General features: G+C 37.0%; 1 protein-coding gene across 2 annotated transcripts; it reads right to left on the reverse strand.

The window, feature by feature from the left end:
- Positions 1 to 148: 148 nt before the first annotated feature.
- On the reverse strand, positions 149 to 18,225 carry LOC123010409 (trichohyalin). 2 transcript variants are annotated; one of them, XM_044407282.1, is made up of 16 exons: positions 17,837 to 18,225; positions 9,677 to 9,826; positions 9,526 to 9,622; positions 9,270 to 9,325; positions 8,214 to 8,540; positions 7,061 to 8,038; positions 6,857 to 7,009; positions 6,470 to 6,798; positions 4,294 to 6,415; positions 3,824 to 4,084; positions 3,586 to 3,770; positions 3,453 to 3,534; positions 2,689 to 3,171; positions 2,476 to 2,636; positions 2,274 to 2,421; positions 149 to 2,224 (listed from the first exon to the last, which is right to left on the reverse strand). In XM_044407282.1, the coding sequence occupies exons 1-16, from the start codon at positions 18,218 to 18,220 to the stop codon at positions 2,120 to 2,122; spliced, it is 6,021 nt and encodes a 2,006-aa protein (XP_044263217.1). In that variant the 5' UTR covers positions 18,221 to 18,225; the 3' UTR covers positions 149 to 2,119. The 2 variants fall into 2 exon arrangements, with proteins under 2 accessions (XP_044263217.1, XP_044263218.1); XM_044407283.1 differs by lacking the exons at positions 149 to 2,224; positions 2,274 to 2,421; positions 2,476 to 2,636 and having other exon boundaries at positions 3,047 to 3,351.
- Positions 18,226 to 18,231: the final 6 nt, after the last annotated feature.

Genomic DNA, 18,231 nt, shown 5'->3' on the forward strand with positions numbered 1-18,231 from the left:
TATTTTCTCATAATTTGCGTTTTCATCATTACGTTGAGTGTGTAATTAGCGATTTGCTGTTTTGGCATGGCATTTAAAACGTCAAGAACCTTGAACTCGTCAGTCTAAATTAGTCGAGAAGTGCTCTTGTGAATAGAGAAGACAGTAGTTGTTTTTGTATCACTTTCTTTTCACACTTTCATACATCGTTCTTAACATGTTTTTACAACAGCGTGACATAAATAAATCAGTACCAACTTAAGAATGTAACATGAACTACTTAGACTAGTTTTCTATACATTTTAAAATGTAAACAAGCCATTAACAGATGCATAAGAGCCCTCATGGGGTAATTTCGGAAGTACACATGGCACTTGAAGGGTTCCGACTAAAGTGGTAGTTGTCCCGGTTAATAGATTGCTTACATCGTTAAAACCTCAACTGCAGACGAAATTATTTCGTACAACGTCTGTACTCAACAATTAACATTTATTATTGTAACTGCTAACAATTTTATCCATCCTATTCCAAGTCCAAATTTTATTAATATTATATAAAAAGCAATTTGATATAAGTTTGGATGAGATATGTTAGGTGACATTAAGTGGTGAGGTTTCGATGCGTATCAAGAGGAAGAGATGATTTAATGCCATTAAATTATATATTAGATGCGTTATTTTTCATGATACGCGCCATGTGCTTAGTAATAATAGACATTCAATGCGTTTAGAGCAAACCAAACAATAAGTTTCAATGCAGTTTGATCCTGACGAAGAGACTAGGAAGAAATCAACAAAATTATTTACATCAAAACCTCTGATAATGAAATCTTTCAAATCGTGACTACCCTAACTATACATCATAACCGTTGTTACATACTTATTGTGCTTAGTTTAATATTTGCCATAATATACTTTAACACTGAGGGATGAAATTTTATTATAGATTAAAGTTAAATTCGCTTAACAAAGTTTAGGGAGCGATGGTCCGCGACGCCCTGTAGGAACCCTCTTAGACTTGATGTAAGGACGTTCGCGGGCATTTGGTTCAAAATTTGAAATGTTATTTCATTGGATGGAAACGAAACAGCAGAGGAAGAGTGGAGAGTCGCGGACCAAGGCTAGTCAATCCCTAAAATGCGGGCACAAGTAGAAACGAAACCCGCATGTTCGCCCAACCAGTAGATTTGTTCTAAAAGCGACACGGAAGAGAATTAATAAATAGAGATAATTAATAAAATGTGCGTTTGCGCACTTGGTCTTCATCTATCTACTCTTGTAAATTCTACCACTACGTACGGAGAGACACAACGTGGAGAAGCTGGCTGGGCGCACTATATACAGGGGCTCTCAGACGCTGTTTATTATGATAATGGCACGAGATGGCAGTGTTGCTCGGCCTATGATATGATAATGAATGTACAAATTGATATACAAGGCATTTGAAATTATTTACTCCGAACATTTTAGATGACAAATGTATAATACGTATTTGCATGGAGAAATACAATATTTCATTTGTACTTAAAGTATGGCATACCAGCTTTTTACAAAATAGGAGGCGCTACGCCACCATTTGCAGCATTTAGAATCTAACGGAATGTTGAAAAATTGCTACAGGAATGTTACTTAAATTTAGATTTTTTAAAATTTAAACTGAACTAGTGTTTTGTATAAAATATGTAATACTTATCAGTGGCCGCAAACGGTGGCAAAAATTCACACATACACGCACTTAAAGTAATCGGACTCGGGTCGCATCGATTTACAATTTTCAAAATGATCCATACAAAAATTATAGCCGCTTTATAAGAGAGCATCGAAATCAAGGTCCAACATTGCAGAGTAAAACAAATCACAAAAATTTCGCTAATGTTGAGTTGTTTTAAATGTCGACAAAGGCGAATTTTAGTAACACAACCGAACTACCGAAAACAATTCTGCCCCATTCCATTAATTATTGTCATGTCTAAACTCGAACAGGTAACAATAATAAACTAACACGTTCACAATGTTTATGTGGTACTTAATACAAGTTTACAGGCAGTGCTTCTGAAATAATGGCGGCAACCTGATAACGGTTGCCTATAATATTCTTTATTGCTGAGATCATTGGAATCTTTGGTAAATTTGGTTTTAGCTCAAGATGGGTCGAGGGAATCTTTTTGAGCTTCGTCTTCTTCGTATAAACTGTAAAAGGATCGCTCATCTTCGTCTGTCTCGTTCAAGGAAACGCTTAACTCAGTCTAAAAAACGCGTTCATCAAATTCGTCAAATTATCAGTTTAGAAAATACCTCTTTCTTAAGTCGTTCAACTAATCTTCGTTTGTCCGTTCGAAGACGATCAGCTTCGTCGGCGTGTCTTGCACTTCGAATCCCCGTCATTTCCAGCAAGGCTAAATGTGCATCCTTTTCACTGATTGCAGATTCCAAAGCTTCCCTTCTGAAATTGAAAGTACAATAAAACTACGCATTTGCCGTTTCAAGAAAGTAATACTTCATTTGGGCAAGTTCTTGAAGATGTCGCTTTCGTTCAGCAACAAGTTGAGAAAGTTTTGTTTCAAGTTTGGTCATCCGTGAAACGTACGGACGACAAGCGTGGCAACGCATTGCTTGAGCAGATTGCAAAGATAACAGTCTTTGCTCTAGTTTTGATACCTACAATTGAAACAGTTATTATAATTTGTAACAGAATTTGTGTTGCTTATACTTTTTCCAAAATTTGTTTCCTTTTCGTCTCCTCCTGATGCAAAACCGCTTCCCTCTTAGTAGAAATGATCATACTTTCCCTAAGTGCCTCTTCTAACTCACTAATTCTGGTATCTTTTTCTTCAGATAATCTCACGATCTCTTCAAAATCTCCATCAGCTGTAAGTTGGTGTTGTTCTAATCCTTCTAACTGTCCCTTCAGTTGTAGAATAATATTTGACTTTTGGTCAACTTCTTTCTGGAGTCTTCTCGCGTCCTCGACTTTGATACAGCTGTTTTGAAGATCATTAATTGTCGTTTCTTTGTTCTCTAACTTGGTTTCGAGTATTTTAATTTCATTTTTGTACTCTTTCATTGCTTGCTCGTATGAATCCAGGGTATCCTCCAATTCAACAATGTATTTTTGTTTGGACAAAAGTTCTTCTTTTAATTCAGTATCTTTCTCTTGTAAATTGAAAATTACAAGATCCCCCTCTTTATTTACCTAATTATATACAAAACCAACAAAACACATTAACACTCTACAAAAAGGATAAAGCATTAACATTGCTTAAATTAAGAAAGTTGACATGGATAAGTGGTAATAGGAATGAGGCAATATTGTATTGTATGAATAAATTTGAAAAGACTAGAAAAAGCTTTTGAGGAAGCCAGCAGGACCCGCCTGGTGACAGTAGACACATACATACAGACATCCCAATTAGAAAGCAAGAATAGGAAAATTTCATTAGTAAACTTAGTTTTTATTTTAATTAAGAGTCTCACCTCCTCTTTTTTTCTTTGTTCCTCTAATTGTGCATTCATTTGTTGTTGGCTCTTTAGGTTGGCCTGTGCAGTCTTCAATGCCCTAAAAAACACCAAATTTATTACATAATTTTCAAAAATTTCAATAACATACTGTTGTAAATCCATAATCTGTTTTTCTTTTGCATTTTGCTCTTCTTGACTCATTTGTACTAATTGTAATAATCTCTCCATTTCTGCAGCTGATCGTTTTGATTCTTCCTGAGCTTTTTCTAAATTCTTTTCGGCTTCTACAAGTTTCTTGTTTAGTTCTCCAACTGCAGCTGCACTTCCGCCGGCCTGTAATTTTCCAAAATAAAAATAAATTCAACTAAGCTCCTCAAACACTGTACTTTTTGTAATGAAATTTCTAATTGGTCCATTTGTTCTTTCCTCTTCTTTAATTGTTTGTCTAATTCGGCTAACGCTCTTTCTTTTTCTTCTACTTGTCTCTGCTTACTATCTACGGATTTCCTTTGCTCTTCAACTTGCTTTCTATGTTCTTCAAATCGTTTTCTTTCTTCGTCCAGTTGTCTCCTCTGCGCAGATACATCTTCAGCGCCTCTTTGGGCACCCATGCTTTGCATTTTCTTCGTAGTTTCATGAAGTTCGAGCTAAAATTGCAACCGCATTCTTAAAATTCATGTAATAAAAATAGGTGCGTCCTATGAAAAATTTCATATTTCTAAAATAATAGTAACAAAGGAAAAGGTATTCGTTAGTAAGGAGAATAACATGTTAAAATAAAACAACAATCCAAGAAATAAATAAAATTTTAAATAAATTCGACCGCTACAAAAATTTGAATTACAAAATTACTAACCTGATTTCTTTCCAATTCTTGTACAAGCATTTCAAGTTGCGATTGTAACCGTTCTTTTTCGGTACTACTATTTTTGATTTCCATTTGGGCCTTCTCCAATTCTTTGCGCAGCCTATTAAGTTCCTTATCGTCCTGGGGAGGTGGCTGGATACCTCTTTCTTTCTGATACTGTGCCATTTGTTGCAATTGTTGTTGTAGTTGTTTTTCCATAACTTGGATACGTTTTTGCAAATCTTGGGCAGTTTTTTCCGCTTGGTCGGCTCTATTGGTCTCCTGTTCGACAACTTTGCGCCACTGTTCCAACTCAGAATCGCCACGAGCTCCAGACTCTTGTAACCTTTTCTCAGCCTTTTCTGCTCGTTGTCTGTGGTTATCGCGTTCTTTCTGGACAGCCGCCAGTTCTTGGCGCAATTTTGCGATTTCCCTGTCTCGATTTTCGAGGATTTCTTTTGTTCCACGTTCCATATCTTGCGACATTTTCTTCTGTTCGGCTTTAAGTCGGGCCACTTCTGCCTTGTGTTTCTCTAACTCCGCCTCACTCTGATTGAGTTCTTGCTGGAAGTTCATTAACATGTCTTGTGACTTTTCTAATTGTATTACTAATTGGTCTCGTTCCATTGTTAATTGCTTAATATCTGCTTCGTATTTGATTATTTGTTTCTCGATGGAATCGCCTTGCCGACCTTGTTTTTCTAAGAGTGACGCCATTTTTTCCTTCTCTCGTGACGCTTGGGCCAGTTCTTGTTGGAGTTTAACGATTGTTTCTTGAGTTCGGTGATCCATGGTGCGTCTCTGAGTGTCAAGTCCGCTTCGCACTTGTTGCAGTTCAGCTCGTAACACGTCACGTTCTTGTTCCATTGTCTTCCAATCCAGCTTGTCTCTTTCGATTCGTTCATGCATGCGGGCTAATTCGTTCGCCATACGTTCGAATTCAATCTTTGTTGCTTCGTTAGTTTCCAGAGCCTTGGCCAGATGCATCTGCGATTTTTCCAATTCTTGTGCCAATCTGCCGGCTTCCAATTCAGTTGCGTCTCTAGCTTGGATGGCTTTTTCCAGTTTCTCTTTAAGACGTTCAATTTCTAATCGTTCGTCGTTCCTCACTTTGTCAGCAGCAAGAGTCTGTCGGCGCTCGGCTTGAGCCAACTCCAACCGTAATTTCTCATTCTCTTTCTCATATTTTTCAATTTGCATCTTAAGCTTATCATGCCTGTCTCGTAATTTCTCGCATTCGATCATCGCGCGTTCCAACTCATGCCGCTGTTTGTCTTGCCCACCTGACACTTTCGCAACTTCTTGCCTCGCCAAGTCGAGTTGCATCGTAACTTCGTGTAATTTAGTTTCGAGTTGTTGGTTGCTACCCATAGTTCGCTGTAATTCATCTCTAAGTCTATCCAATTCGACAGACCGTTCCTTTTCTTGCTCGTAACTGTATTTGGTTCTCGTGGTTTCAGCCAAAGCTAAGTCTTTCCTAGATCTGTCCAAATCTGTTAGAGTTTTGTCTAATCTCTCTCTCAACCTCTCGACCTCGGCACGTAATCTATCATTTTCCTCTTTCGTTCTGTCATCTCGGTCATATTTCGAATACCTACTCGAGGGACCAGTGTTGCTTTCCCGTAAGGCATCATACTCGGCAACAATTTTACGGAATTCGTTTTGCAGTTTGTCATGCTTATCGTGAGCTTTTTCAACTTCGACTTGCAATCTTGCAATTTCTTCCTGACTCTTCTCGTAAGCGGCTTGTGCTTTGCCACTTTGTGCGTGGACGCGTTCGAGCTCGTATTGGAGTCTTTCGTTCTCCGATTGGAATTTTTCTTTTTCACTTTGTAGTCTTCGAAGTTCGATTTGACATTTTTCATACCTCTCGCGGACCATTTCCAAATCCATGCCCATGCGTTGCAGTTCTTCTTTAGACTTTTCTTCCAGCTCTTTCGTTCTACTTAGCTGAATCGACGCTCTATCGTACAGTTCTTGAGTTCTCTGTAATTCATCTTGTACTTTACGTTGCTCCTCTCGTGTTTTCGTTGCCAATAATTGTTGCTTTTCTACTTCTAATTCTAATCTGTCTTTCTCAGCCTGCACTGTATCTAATTTATTTTGAATCCTGTACAGATCACTTTGAGACCTAAAACAGAAAAAATATAGTACAAAAAAGTAACAATGCCTTTACCTCGCGGACCTGTCATATTTCTCCAAGACTTTTTCAAACTCTTTATGCATATTTTCTCTATCGTCTATAGCCTTTTGTGATGCATATATAGCTTTTTCTAATTTCTCTTTCAATATATCGATTTCCGTAAATGCTTCGTCTCTTTCCATTTGTAATTTTTGTTGTAGGACATGTCCTTTCTCCCATCTTTCCTTAATTACGTCTAATTCGTGTTCTATATCAGATCGTTCTCTTTGAATTTTGTTGATTTGATTTAATTGCATTTCAACTTTTTCCTTGAGTTTTTCATAATCATCTTGATAGGCATCTTTCTCTTTCTGAAGACGTGTTAAAGCCATCTGGAAAATATAACTTGACAGTAAAATAGTAACTCCGATATGTACCAACAAAACATACCTGACATTTTTCACATTTATCTCTAAGACGATCTGCTTCTAACTGGGCGGTTTCCCTTTCTTTCTGAATTCGAGCAGACTGGCCTAGAGCCTTGTCCAACTGCGACTGGATATTCTCTAAATCGTATCCTAGTTTTTCTTTCTCCAGTTGTATCTAAAACAGCACGAGTTTTAAGTATCTAAAAGTGTAATTAGAACAACATACTCTTCTGGTCTCCCCAGCTGACTTGTCTAACCTTTCTTGCAACTTGTCGACCTCTGTCTGTGCTTTGTCTAGAGCGTTCTGTAGTTTGTCTTGTTGTAATTGAGCCTTTCCCAAGGTCGCCTGTACACGCTCCAATTCTTCTCGAGCCTTCTCTAATTCTGCATATGCTTTGTCCTTGTCCGCGTGCAATCTGGCGGTAGTCGATTGAGCTCTCTCGAGCTCCTCGCGAAGGCTGTCTTGTTCCTGATGGGAATTCTCTAGGCGCGCCTTGAGGCGGTACACTTCCCCCTGCGACTTTTCCAACTTATCCTGCAGGGCCGAAGCTTCGGCTCGGGCTCTCTCAGCATCGGCTTGCGTCACTCTTAACTCGGCTTGGCATCTCCTCAAGTCCGAGGACGTCTTATCTACGCGTTCCTGCGCTCGGTCCAACTCGTGAGAGCTACTGAACGTATTTCTGCCAAATGTGATTTGTGGCCGGTCCGCATCCTGTCTGAGTCTCTCATTATCTTGCCTCAGTCGTTCGTTTTCCAGTTCTAAACGGGCCAAACGCTGGCGGGCTTGCTCCCAGTCGGCGCCACTGCGACCTACTTCTATCGTTGCTTTGTCCAGTTCGGCCTTTGATTTGCCCAATTCTGACTGAGAGCTTTCTAATTTGGATTCCAGGCGGTCGCGATCGTTCTGGGCCCGTTCGAGGCGGGCGCTGAGTTTTTCCACTTCGCTGTTTAAAGCGTGGATTTTCATTTTGTATTCCGCTATTTCGCGTTCGTGGAGTTCTCGCTCTTCTTGCTTTTCTTGTTCGGCGCGATCTCTTTGTTCCCGCAATTGATTCATTTGTTTTTCTTTATCACCGATCGCTTCTTCGAGAGATGATAGTGCACCTTCAGAAGAGCAATGATGGGCTTGCATTGCGGATAGTCTGGCTCTGGCCATATCGACTTGGTTGTCTTTTTCTTTAAGGAGATCTTCCAGATTTTCGACCTGTTATTGTTCAAGTAGATTTTTAAGAAGGGGTTGTTTTAATAGCACTACACCAACACAGACACAATATTTAAACGAAAATTATAAAAAAATAAAATGGTACACTTTGAAGGACAGTTTGGGTAAAATTCCCAAAAAATATGTAAATGTTTGAGTTTTGATGTTGTTGGTTTACCTTTCTTTGAAGGACGTTGATTTTGCGGTCTTTAATGTCCATATGTTCCCTTAGTTCTGCAATTTCGGCGGCGGCCCGAGCGCGTTCCTGTTGGTGCTGTTGGGTTTTCTTTTCGATGTGTCTGTTTTTTTCTTCGAGTCGTTGCCGGAGTTCCTCGACATCGGTTTGGAGCATGTTGTAGTGTTCTTCTTTAGCGCATAAAGATTCTTTGAGGACAGCGATATGGCGCTGGTAGTCTTGGTGTTGCTCCTCAAGTGTTTTCATTTTGGCTCCCATGGCGAGGATCTCCTGGTCACGTCGTTGGATCTCCACCCGGAACTCGTCCAGCTGCACACATGAGCGGAGGCATGCACTATCCATGCGGGACACATGCGTGCCGAGAGACAGTGAGGTGGTAAAACTGAACTCAGCGCCAAGCGGCCGGAGAGTCTTTACAGCTAGTTACAGTCTACCAATAACGGCGCCATCCTTCCCGATCTGCACATCGTTTAACAGAAAACTTACTTGTCGCTTAATAGGAAGAGCCTGAGGAATGTCCGCGGTACTCGACGGAAGGGGAGGTTGGGTGCCCCCGCCCAGCCGTTCCACCTCGCTTTCCAGCAAGTTGACCTCGCGCTCCAAAGTCGCTATTCTAGCGTTTTTCGTATCCAGGAGCAGCCTGACCGTGCTGCTGGAGGGCGAGGGCACCAGCTCCAGCTGCGATTGCAGCACGCGCAACGTCTCGTTGGCCGCTTGCAGCTCCTGCACAGGGAAGCAGCGGTCACAAGCCTGTGCTGCCGACCGCTCGCTCGCTCGCTTTACCACCCACCGTTACCGACACATGATCAAGACCACCACCTGTTAGTCAAAGAAAGCTTTCACATGCACCACGACCTAGGGCAGTGGAACCTCCTCGTTTGGCTAGGTGTGGTATGATACAGCCATATGAGAACACCAAACATGCTTAATGATTCTGAGGTATATCTTGATTATGTGCCAGATGAGTTACGACTAAATACAATCACACACACTCACTCGACAAGATGTGTCTTACTAATTACAATGAGTGATAAGCACCTGCTTTTGGGCCATGGCCTGCATTTGCTGGAACATCTGCCTCTCCTCCTCTTTACCTGGAACAGAGCCAACACCCGAGTGATTAGTACAACTACCTCCACCGCTTTCAAGCAGACACTTCTCCGGCTATGTGTGCCAATGCTAAGTGTTTTGCACTGTAACTACCTAAGACTTCCCCGAACGCCGCCATCAGAAGATGAAAGAAACAGAGTGTGCAGGGACAAGCAGCGATAGAATACACACGAAAACCACTCACCCATGCCCTTGTTCTGGAGCATCTCCAGAAGCTTCTTGATGCTCTCATCGCGAGCTTGCAGAGTCTGCTTTTGTGTCTCAATCCGAAGCTCCAACTCCTAGCCCACACAAAGCAGTTACATTTCATACAACCATCACCACACTAACATTACCTTTATGGTATCGCGGAGGATGGCTATCTCTCTGGTTAAATGCTCATTCTCTTGGTATAACGCTTCCATCTGCTGCTGCATTTCTATGCTTGGGCCACGCATCCGCATCCTCAACTCCTCTTCCAGTTGCCGAACCAACATAGCTTGTTTCTAAAAAATCAAAACACAATCAAATTTTTTCACTCCTCATTATAATTAGATTCAGTATCATTCAACTACTCGAAAACAGTAGATTTAAAAAATACTGACAGAAACAATGTTGTAAAGCATTTAATTAAATTAACTTGTTTAAATCATGAAAATAATTAAAAGCTCTGATATTTTTCAAAACTTGTTTTCACGTTATCCTACGCACCTATCCGAGGTGAAATTACGTTAAAATTAAAACATGGAAGCCAAATGTTAAGACGGTACATTATTCTACATTGATTTTCTTTAATGAAAGCCTCGTTTCATCAAAATCGAACCAGATGTGGTTGCCCACATAAATAAATCTTTCTTGATTGTGGTTGCCTTTTCGTTTTTGTTATCAATGAATCAAAGAAGTCTTTAAGACGGTAACATTTCAAACAAAAGGTTTATGTTAAGTTAGAAATCGCACATAAAATATAAAAATGAAAGGGTAGTCACTATTACGGGTGAGTGTAAAAGGATCGATATCAGTAACGGAGACAGGCAAGCTTTTCATAAGTAGGTCATTGACGTACGCCACTGTAATAATTCTGACGTTTGAGTTACACATATTCAGATTACCAGATTTATGCCCCTTTACAATTATTAGTCAAACATGTGAGACTAAAGTTGAAATAAAATGAAATACATATTTATTAAAGCGAATGAAATAGGAAATATTTTAAAGCTTCACGCTTTGGTGCAAATAAAATTCTAATAACAATAACTATACACATTTAAGCCTTTCTGAAGAGGATTGTTCGGGTGTGTGCTCTGAAGGAATTTATTTATCTTGTCAAATATAACATGCAGAGCTATTGCTGAAAGCACACAACAAACCTAAATAGGTTGCCGGGTTAGCTTCAAAGAAATAGTTGAGTAAGACTAGTAACTCTCCCGATCCGGTCGACGACCCTGTTTATTGATCGCCACAATGCACATGAGAGGATAAATTCAACTTTTAATAAAATCCAAACTGTTTTTTATTCCATCAAGAATAAATAAGTGGCACAAATTCATAATCATTTGCTCGTGCATTTTATTTGGGTTTTATTCAATGCTAAAAACACACTTGAGACTGAGTGTTTTTAACTTCTCCACTTCGACTTATCCGAGTCACCCCTTGGGTCTAAAAAATCAAGAAAAATGTCACACTCGGGCCATTTATAATTACGACGATGCAACACGTGTGTAAAAAACAGTGGCAATTTCGAGGTGTTTGTTACAATTTTATGATTGCGGTTGTATGAGTTTGGTCGAAAAGGGGAAATAAAATGCTGAAACAGCTTCTTTTGTTCGCGTGCATGCTCTTTTAACGCGTTGTGAGAACATAGCATGTTACATTGATTTTGGAATTATTATTACCTGCTTTACGGGACTCATTCAAAATTCCGAGGAATTATTTTCATGACTGCTAAGCCAACAAATGGGGGAGCCTAATTAAACAGTGATGGCATTTTAAAACGAAAATGAATAAATCATTGCCTTGCATTAAACACTTACGGTTACTTACTCACCAAATTATGTAGCTTAATTAAATTTAATGAATATATTTAGCCTTTACACGAGACACACACCCAAGTCGGGGGAATCCTGGCTAGGTCAAGTGTTTATTTCTGAAATATGCATATAATCCACTTACCTTCAAAGCAACAAACTCTCATTTGAACAAATGTACGGCCATTCCGGTCTCGTAAAAATTTTCATCACGTCCAAACAAAAAGACCTAACCGTAGATTCTAGTTTGTGATAATTGGTAAATAGCAAATTAGAGTACGATTTATATTTTTCTGATTTTGGCAGAATTATTTCGGATATTTGAAAAGCCATTTTAATGAACCGGAAAATCTTATCACTCCCCAGTAAATGTGTTGATTACGTGTGATACCACACGACAACCCGAGAGAAGTCGATTTGGCGAAGGTTGCTCATACAAATAAAAATACATTCCTGATTTTATATTTTTTGCGCTGAGGCTTTGCATATTATAATGAATTAAGTTTTATGATGCACATATAATAAAAGGCTGTGTCAAAAACAGAGCAAACAACCAAGAGCTTCATGTGCCATATTTCAACACAAATTACTTCCAACTTAACATTTCTATTTATTTTTTGAAATAACAAAGTTGAGAGCTCTATCGTTAATGCGGATACAAGTGCGGTAGCTGTCATAAAAGTTGGAGCTACCTAACACATCTTAAAGAACATAAAAGCAGAAAGTCTTAATAAATTAAATGTCTGGGTCATTTCAAACACTATATAGCGGTAAACTGGAAAGAGAATAGATGTTGTTTCAAGTTTTTGCTTTGATATAAATAAATCATTTAAATTGAATTACTGCCACCAATAAATGCTTTGACGAGGTTTAATTCTTACTTTAATTCAAAATTGGCTTGTATTGAGTCTATAATTAGTGGATTTGTGTAAATAAACAATGGTCTATCTCTGCCGCAGTTATGTTGATCCATGATTTGTTCTATTTTTATGTCAAGAATGTCTGGTAGACTTTTAAATTGAAACTACAAATGTAGTTAATTACCCATATAAAAATCTATGTCAAGATTCTTTAAATAATTCATCTTTGTAGCAAAATTATTAAATGGCCTTTACAATTTTGTGTTCCTTAGAAATTGGGGCGGCAAATAAATTAGTATCTCTAGTTTGCAACTTTGAACTAATTAAAAGTCTACCTAACAATAGTGACAAATTATCAAATTAATAACGGCAAACTTTAGGAACACAAGTTACTATTAACTTCAATATCTGGTTAAAATTCACAAGGAATTTAATTTCCGAAGATATTTGATTGCCCAATACCTAATTTTACGTAACAAAAAAGCTGCAATTAGATTAATGAAATTATTCTAGGGAAATGTCTTTATGGATAAGTTTATTCCCAACCATGAAACGGTTAATTGAATAATAAAATGACACAAAAACTGGATTGACTTCTGTTTTATGTTTATTGATATCCCAGCAAAATGAGTTTCCAACAATTAAACGTATATCTCATTAGTTTGCTAATGACGACCGTATTTTAGACGGTAATCACTCCTCCGAAAATTATGTGAGCAAAGCTTCGTTTAATTTTCAGTGGATAGAAGAAATTATAAAGTTTGAGTTTTTGTTGGCAGAGACTCAACCTAAAGAAATTTCGTTTTGATGAATGTTTAACATAAATGAACTACTAATGCTATTAGAAGTTTCATTTCGATGCATTAGCCACTGTTCAATGTATTTTTAGAATGCAGTTCATGTACAAACCTTTTTTGTCTTGCTATTGATTTCTGCATGTACACATTTGTTTAAAAATTATCTTTCCTTGGAAGGACATTTTTGTAAAACAAAGAAAACCGTGGCTTTTAAATTTTTGTTGAAATTATGGAAAAATAGGTTCATTTCAATATACAGTTAATAAATAGAAATATGTAATCAGTGATTACTGAGTGCTGTAAATATATTATTAGATACCTAGATAACTTTGTAAACACTAAATATATATTTATGATTCTATAATTATTGTCTGTCTTTACAATTGTAATGTTTTGTCTTATTTATCTGGATATATATTTCTGCATGTATAAGTATATACTTTTTTTGTAATTGGTATAAACCGTAATAAACCATTTATAATATAGTTGAATTGATAATTAACTATTAACAACTAAATTTTAACATCATCAGTAAATAGAGGAACTTTATAAATGTAGGGTTTGATAAGATCGTTTATGAATACATTAAATTGTAATGGATTTAGGTCAAATCCCCAAAGAATTTCGTATGCTGAAATAAACTAGTTTTGACTAATGATGTTATAATAATAATAAAAACCTATGTTGTGCATTTAATAGTGATAAATTACCCAAATGAATGATATGTTAGAAAAAATTAGAAGCTTTTAGTCTGTTATATCTTAGCCTGTTTCTGTGGTGCATTTAAGCTTATACCTCTTATATTGCTTTTCTATAATATAAAAATACATTTCTGAATTTAGTAAAATTTCTGATCCAATGTTAGTCTTAGAAAAAATTTTGAAGACAACACAAGTTTTACAGTTTAAAAATCTCGGTTTGTTAACTTACACTACGCCCTCCATTTATTTATAATAGCTATAATTATTTAAGAACGTCAACCTTTTAAATAAAACTATAATAAAATAACCTCAAACTTCTGAACTTTCTCAGAAATGTAACATCTAACTTTAATCAATTCAGTTCTATTTCCGGAACAGTACAATATTCAAAAGTTGAAACGCTCATGTTTTCTCTTTTTGATAAATAAAATGACCAAATTTACAGATATTTATGGGATAATGATTATTGATTAGCCGGAGCAATTTAAATTAATAAGTAATTAGGATCAATATTATCAACATTCCATCAGTACAAATGATAGAACTCACACACAACTGATTTCAGCAGCTTGACAGGAAACAGATCCAACTAAATCTTCATTACCACTAGATCAATTAAGCGGTCAAGTGTTTCACCAAAATTGAATTAAAAAATAATTGACAGAAGCTTTTAAAAATTGCAATTTGCATCCTTGTAAAGACTAAACGATGCGATATATCTAGGTTATAAACGATGAAAATGTTAATTAAATATGTAGATTTTTCTTCCACTACTCCAAAATTTAACTTCGGCGGATTTGCACACTTTTGAAAAATACAAATAACTATTTTCGAGGTCAAAACATTTACATTTAGCCATGCTCGGTCCAATTCTCGTTACGATTATTACTTTCCAACGTTCATTTAACTTTTCAATTGTTGTTTTTAGCCCTTTACAACACTAGCGAGCTTACAATTTCAGCGCTTCGAAACTGAATACTTATAGAGAGTAATGTAAAAGTTACTTTCCTGTCAAAAGCTTTATTTATTTTACTCGAAATCAATTTTTCAAAACTTACACATCGGACAAATTACATGTCGGTGAAATTGATTTTTCAATTATTATTATTCAAACCTCTCTTCCAACTTTCAGGTTTCAGTCTGCGTGCAGAACATGAATGTAATGCCACATTCAATTTAATCAATTGAACATCCTTTACTCAATGAAGTTGTTTACCGACGATTTGATTTTAAAAATCTTAGACTTACGGTCAGGTTTGCTATTTTTATTTTATAGCCACTAAAGGTGTGTTTACCTGTAACGAGTTGTAAACTAAATTTAACTTTGTGTTTATCGTTCTTTGTGAGGTATTATTGGAGAGGAACTTGAATAATTTAAAATTTATTTTGCGTTACCAACTATTTGTGCTGCTAAATATGTATTTCATGGCACATACCTACAATACACAATGGTATTTCGTTGAACAGTAGGTCAGATATCATTGCTATTTGATATCATCCAGACGCGCAAGGCGCGAATCAGATCTATTCAGTTTTCATAAAAGAAATTTATTGCAAGCTTTTTAATAATCAAATACATTTTTATTTATTTAATTGAATTTTATGGTGAAAATGTACCAAAAATGCTTGTCTTTCTTGATGATAATTAAATGTGGCGTGAGTAAATTTGATCAGGAAATTATAACATTCCTGTGACTTTAATTAAACGGTAGGTATTGATAAAATTTTGTTCCTTGTTCTGGGCATGTCCTTTGTTATTTATCCCTGAATATTTAATTTTGTCTCAGTTTTGTGGTAAATGTCGTTCGCCGGTGCTTTCCGTGCGTGCCAAGACTTGACGTTCATGAACGACAAGCAAACGACGTGTCTTCTGTTTCTAGTAAAAATAAAAAGTTAAGTACGCAATTAGGAGAAAAATTAGAAAATTTATAAATCATAAAGTGTCGAAAAAATCAAGCTTCAATAAAATTTACCCACCAAGCCGTATTCATGAGATTTCCCCCTGAGTTTTAAAACGCCATATCCAACGATGATTGGATGGAAAATTGCTTGACGTAAATTATTCCTAAACGCAAAATTGAAGTCGTTGTTTCTAAATCTGTTTCGTGCAACGTTTTATTTCACCTTCGATAAAAAATAATTAGGTGTATCAACTGTATTGAAATAATTCGTCGCTTTTTCCCATAAAAATACTCTTATTTCAATTTCCGCTGCTTTCCAAATTATTATTGGCGGGTGGTTGTTTTTTAGAATATTAGTTTGTTACCGAAACGCTTTTGACAGTGACAAAGTTATTGAAAGTTTATAGAAAAAACAAATAGGTTTTATTTAATCAATCATGTAAAGGTTTCCGACGTTTTATTTTGCTCCCCTGCAAAGTAGTAAATTGATACAAAATTTTCTTTCAAAAATGAGGTATGATGCAATTTTGGGCTAACAACATACGAGTACAACACGAATACGAATTCATAGTAATAAAAATATTGAAAAATATTTTTAATAATCTAGTCCTATAAGTAACGAAACAATAAATACTTGCAAAATCCATGATGTAGGTAATTCCAAGATAACCATAATAATGTAAAATTTATTGGCAATAAAGGTTCGATGTAACCGTTTTGGAATTAGACCTCATTTACTTAAACTTTGGTAATAAGGTAATAACAATATAACCAAAGTATATACCGCATATCGTTTAGGAAGGTTTATTATTTCACTCCTGCTATTTCGCTACAAAATTGTAGATCAGCGTATAAAGTACAAACAGAAATCGTATTTTTGATATATTTAGGTTTTCATGAACCTAGAGGATATTTTATCTGATAACCGTAGTTATTGAGTTAACAACAGATTGAACTTTTTATCAAAGCTGAATGTAAAGTTGATGTATGTTTTGGTCAAACACTCAAACTTATATTTGCAAAAGAAATGGTTAATACTTTTTGTAAATTTTCACTCACAATAAGAGCGCGCTTTATTTCAAACCTTGTTTAATTTCGTTCTCCTGAAAATAATCCCAAGGGATTTTTGATTAGAAAGCTTTTTCATTTGGGTTTGCTACGAAATTATTTATGACTTCTTTGCATTTTCTTCAGATCTACTTAAATTTTGATCTGTTTGCAATTTTCTGCGATTACTTTCACCAAAAAAGCAAATAATGAGAAAAAATCCAAGCTTTTCTCATTTTGTTTATGCAATGTTTGTTTCTGGTATTCGTGAACAATCAAACTTTCAAGAGAAATGTCGTCAATTCTTCCTTTACGGCATATTTTTTACATCTTTCTGATAGCCCCATATCCACAAAAATCGTTAGATTCTTTCCGATTTATTTATACAAATGCGTAGTGATTCAGGTCAGAACACTCGTTTCGTTTCTGTGTATCGTCAAATAGATTAAGGTTTATTATGTCGACCAACAAATTAATCATTCATCGGTCTTCAATATATTACGTTTTATAATATCGCGACAATGGGTAAAGGGATCAATAAATTTAATGTTCTTCCAAAGCCTTAATTGTGGAATTTCTTTCGACTTATATGAAACCATCTCAAATCAGTGAAAAATCAGAAATCAGTAAAATTTAGACTGTTTAACGACCAACACATCTGCTGTACGACCCTGACACTCCAATACCTACGTCGTGACGTACATATGTGAGAAAGAAAAAGGAGCAGGTAGGTATTTATTAAAAGGGTCCGATTTCAACTGTTTGGTTAGCTGGGAGTGAATGTGCATTTTTCAAATTTTTGGAAAGAGTCCAAAAATATGAACTGTTGCGTTTGTGTCTTGGTTCAGCCTTGAAAATAATTCAAGTTCGGTCTGAAAAGTAATCAGTTGACGTAATTTAATAAATTAGTTCAGTTGCAATTTGCAATGAAGCAAATGCTGAAGGAGAAATAAGATTAGAAAATGCTTTCCGAATTTGATTTATCTCATCATCTGTGTCCATTTACTATATAAGCTGGGAAATTAAGCTTGAGGATTTCAGGGCCGCCAGTTTGATTAAGCTTCTTAGTGTGTTTGGGAAATTGAAGTAATACATCGTTGGTGCTATTCCTGGTTGGTAAAGAGGTCTCTGGGAGTGAGTTTGTGACTGAGCCAATAAATATTAGATGCGCAGTGATGGCACTGACCTGATTCTCACTGCTGAGTAATTTGAGCTGATCGTTGATGAGGCTGTACTTGGCAGATTCCTCTTTCCTGAGCGCTCTTTCCTTCTTGAGCTCGGGGCTCCAGAAGGTCTTGATGGAGTGCATGGAGGAGCCGAGCTTTTGGTTCGTGAGTTCAAGTTCCTTCTTGAGGTTGCCGAGCTCCCTTTGCAGGTCGGAGTTTTGGTGTTGGAGCTCACCAATGAAGGGCTGGTGCGAGGTGGGCGACTGGCGCGCGGACCTGGTGCTGTAGGGCTCGTCGTCGAAGTAGAGTCCGCGGTCGAGGGAACGGTCGCGGCGGTCGCGGATGGGCAGGAACTCGCGGTCGTGGTCGACGGTGCGGTCCAGCGACTGGTAGCGCACCGACATGGGGTTGGTGG

This window comes from Tribolium madens, unplaced genomic scaffold (genome assembly GCF_015345945.1).
Source record: "Tribolium madens isolate multiple individuals breed KSU strain unplaced genomic scaffold, Tmad_KSU_1.1 Scaffold_91;HRSCAF=231;Tcas5.2_LG7, whole genome shotgun sequence".
In the NCBI taxonomy this organism is placed as follows: domain Eukaryota; kingdom Metazoa; phylum Arthropoda; class Insecta; order Coleoptera; family Tenebrionidae; genus Tribolium; species Tribolium madens.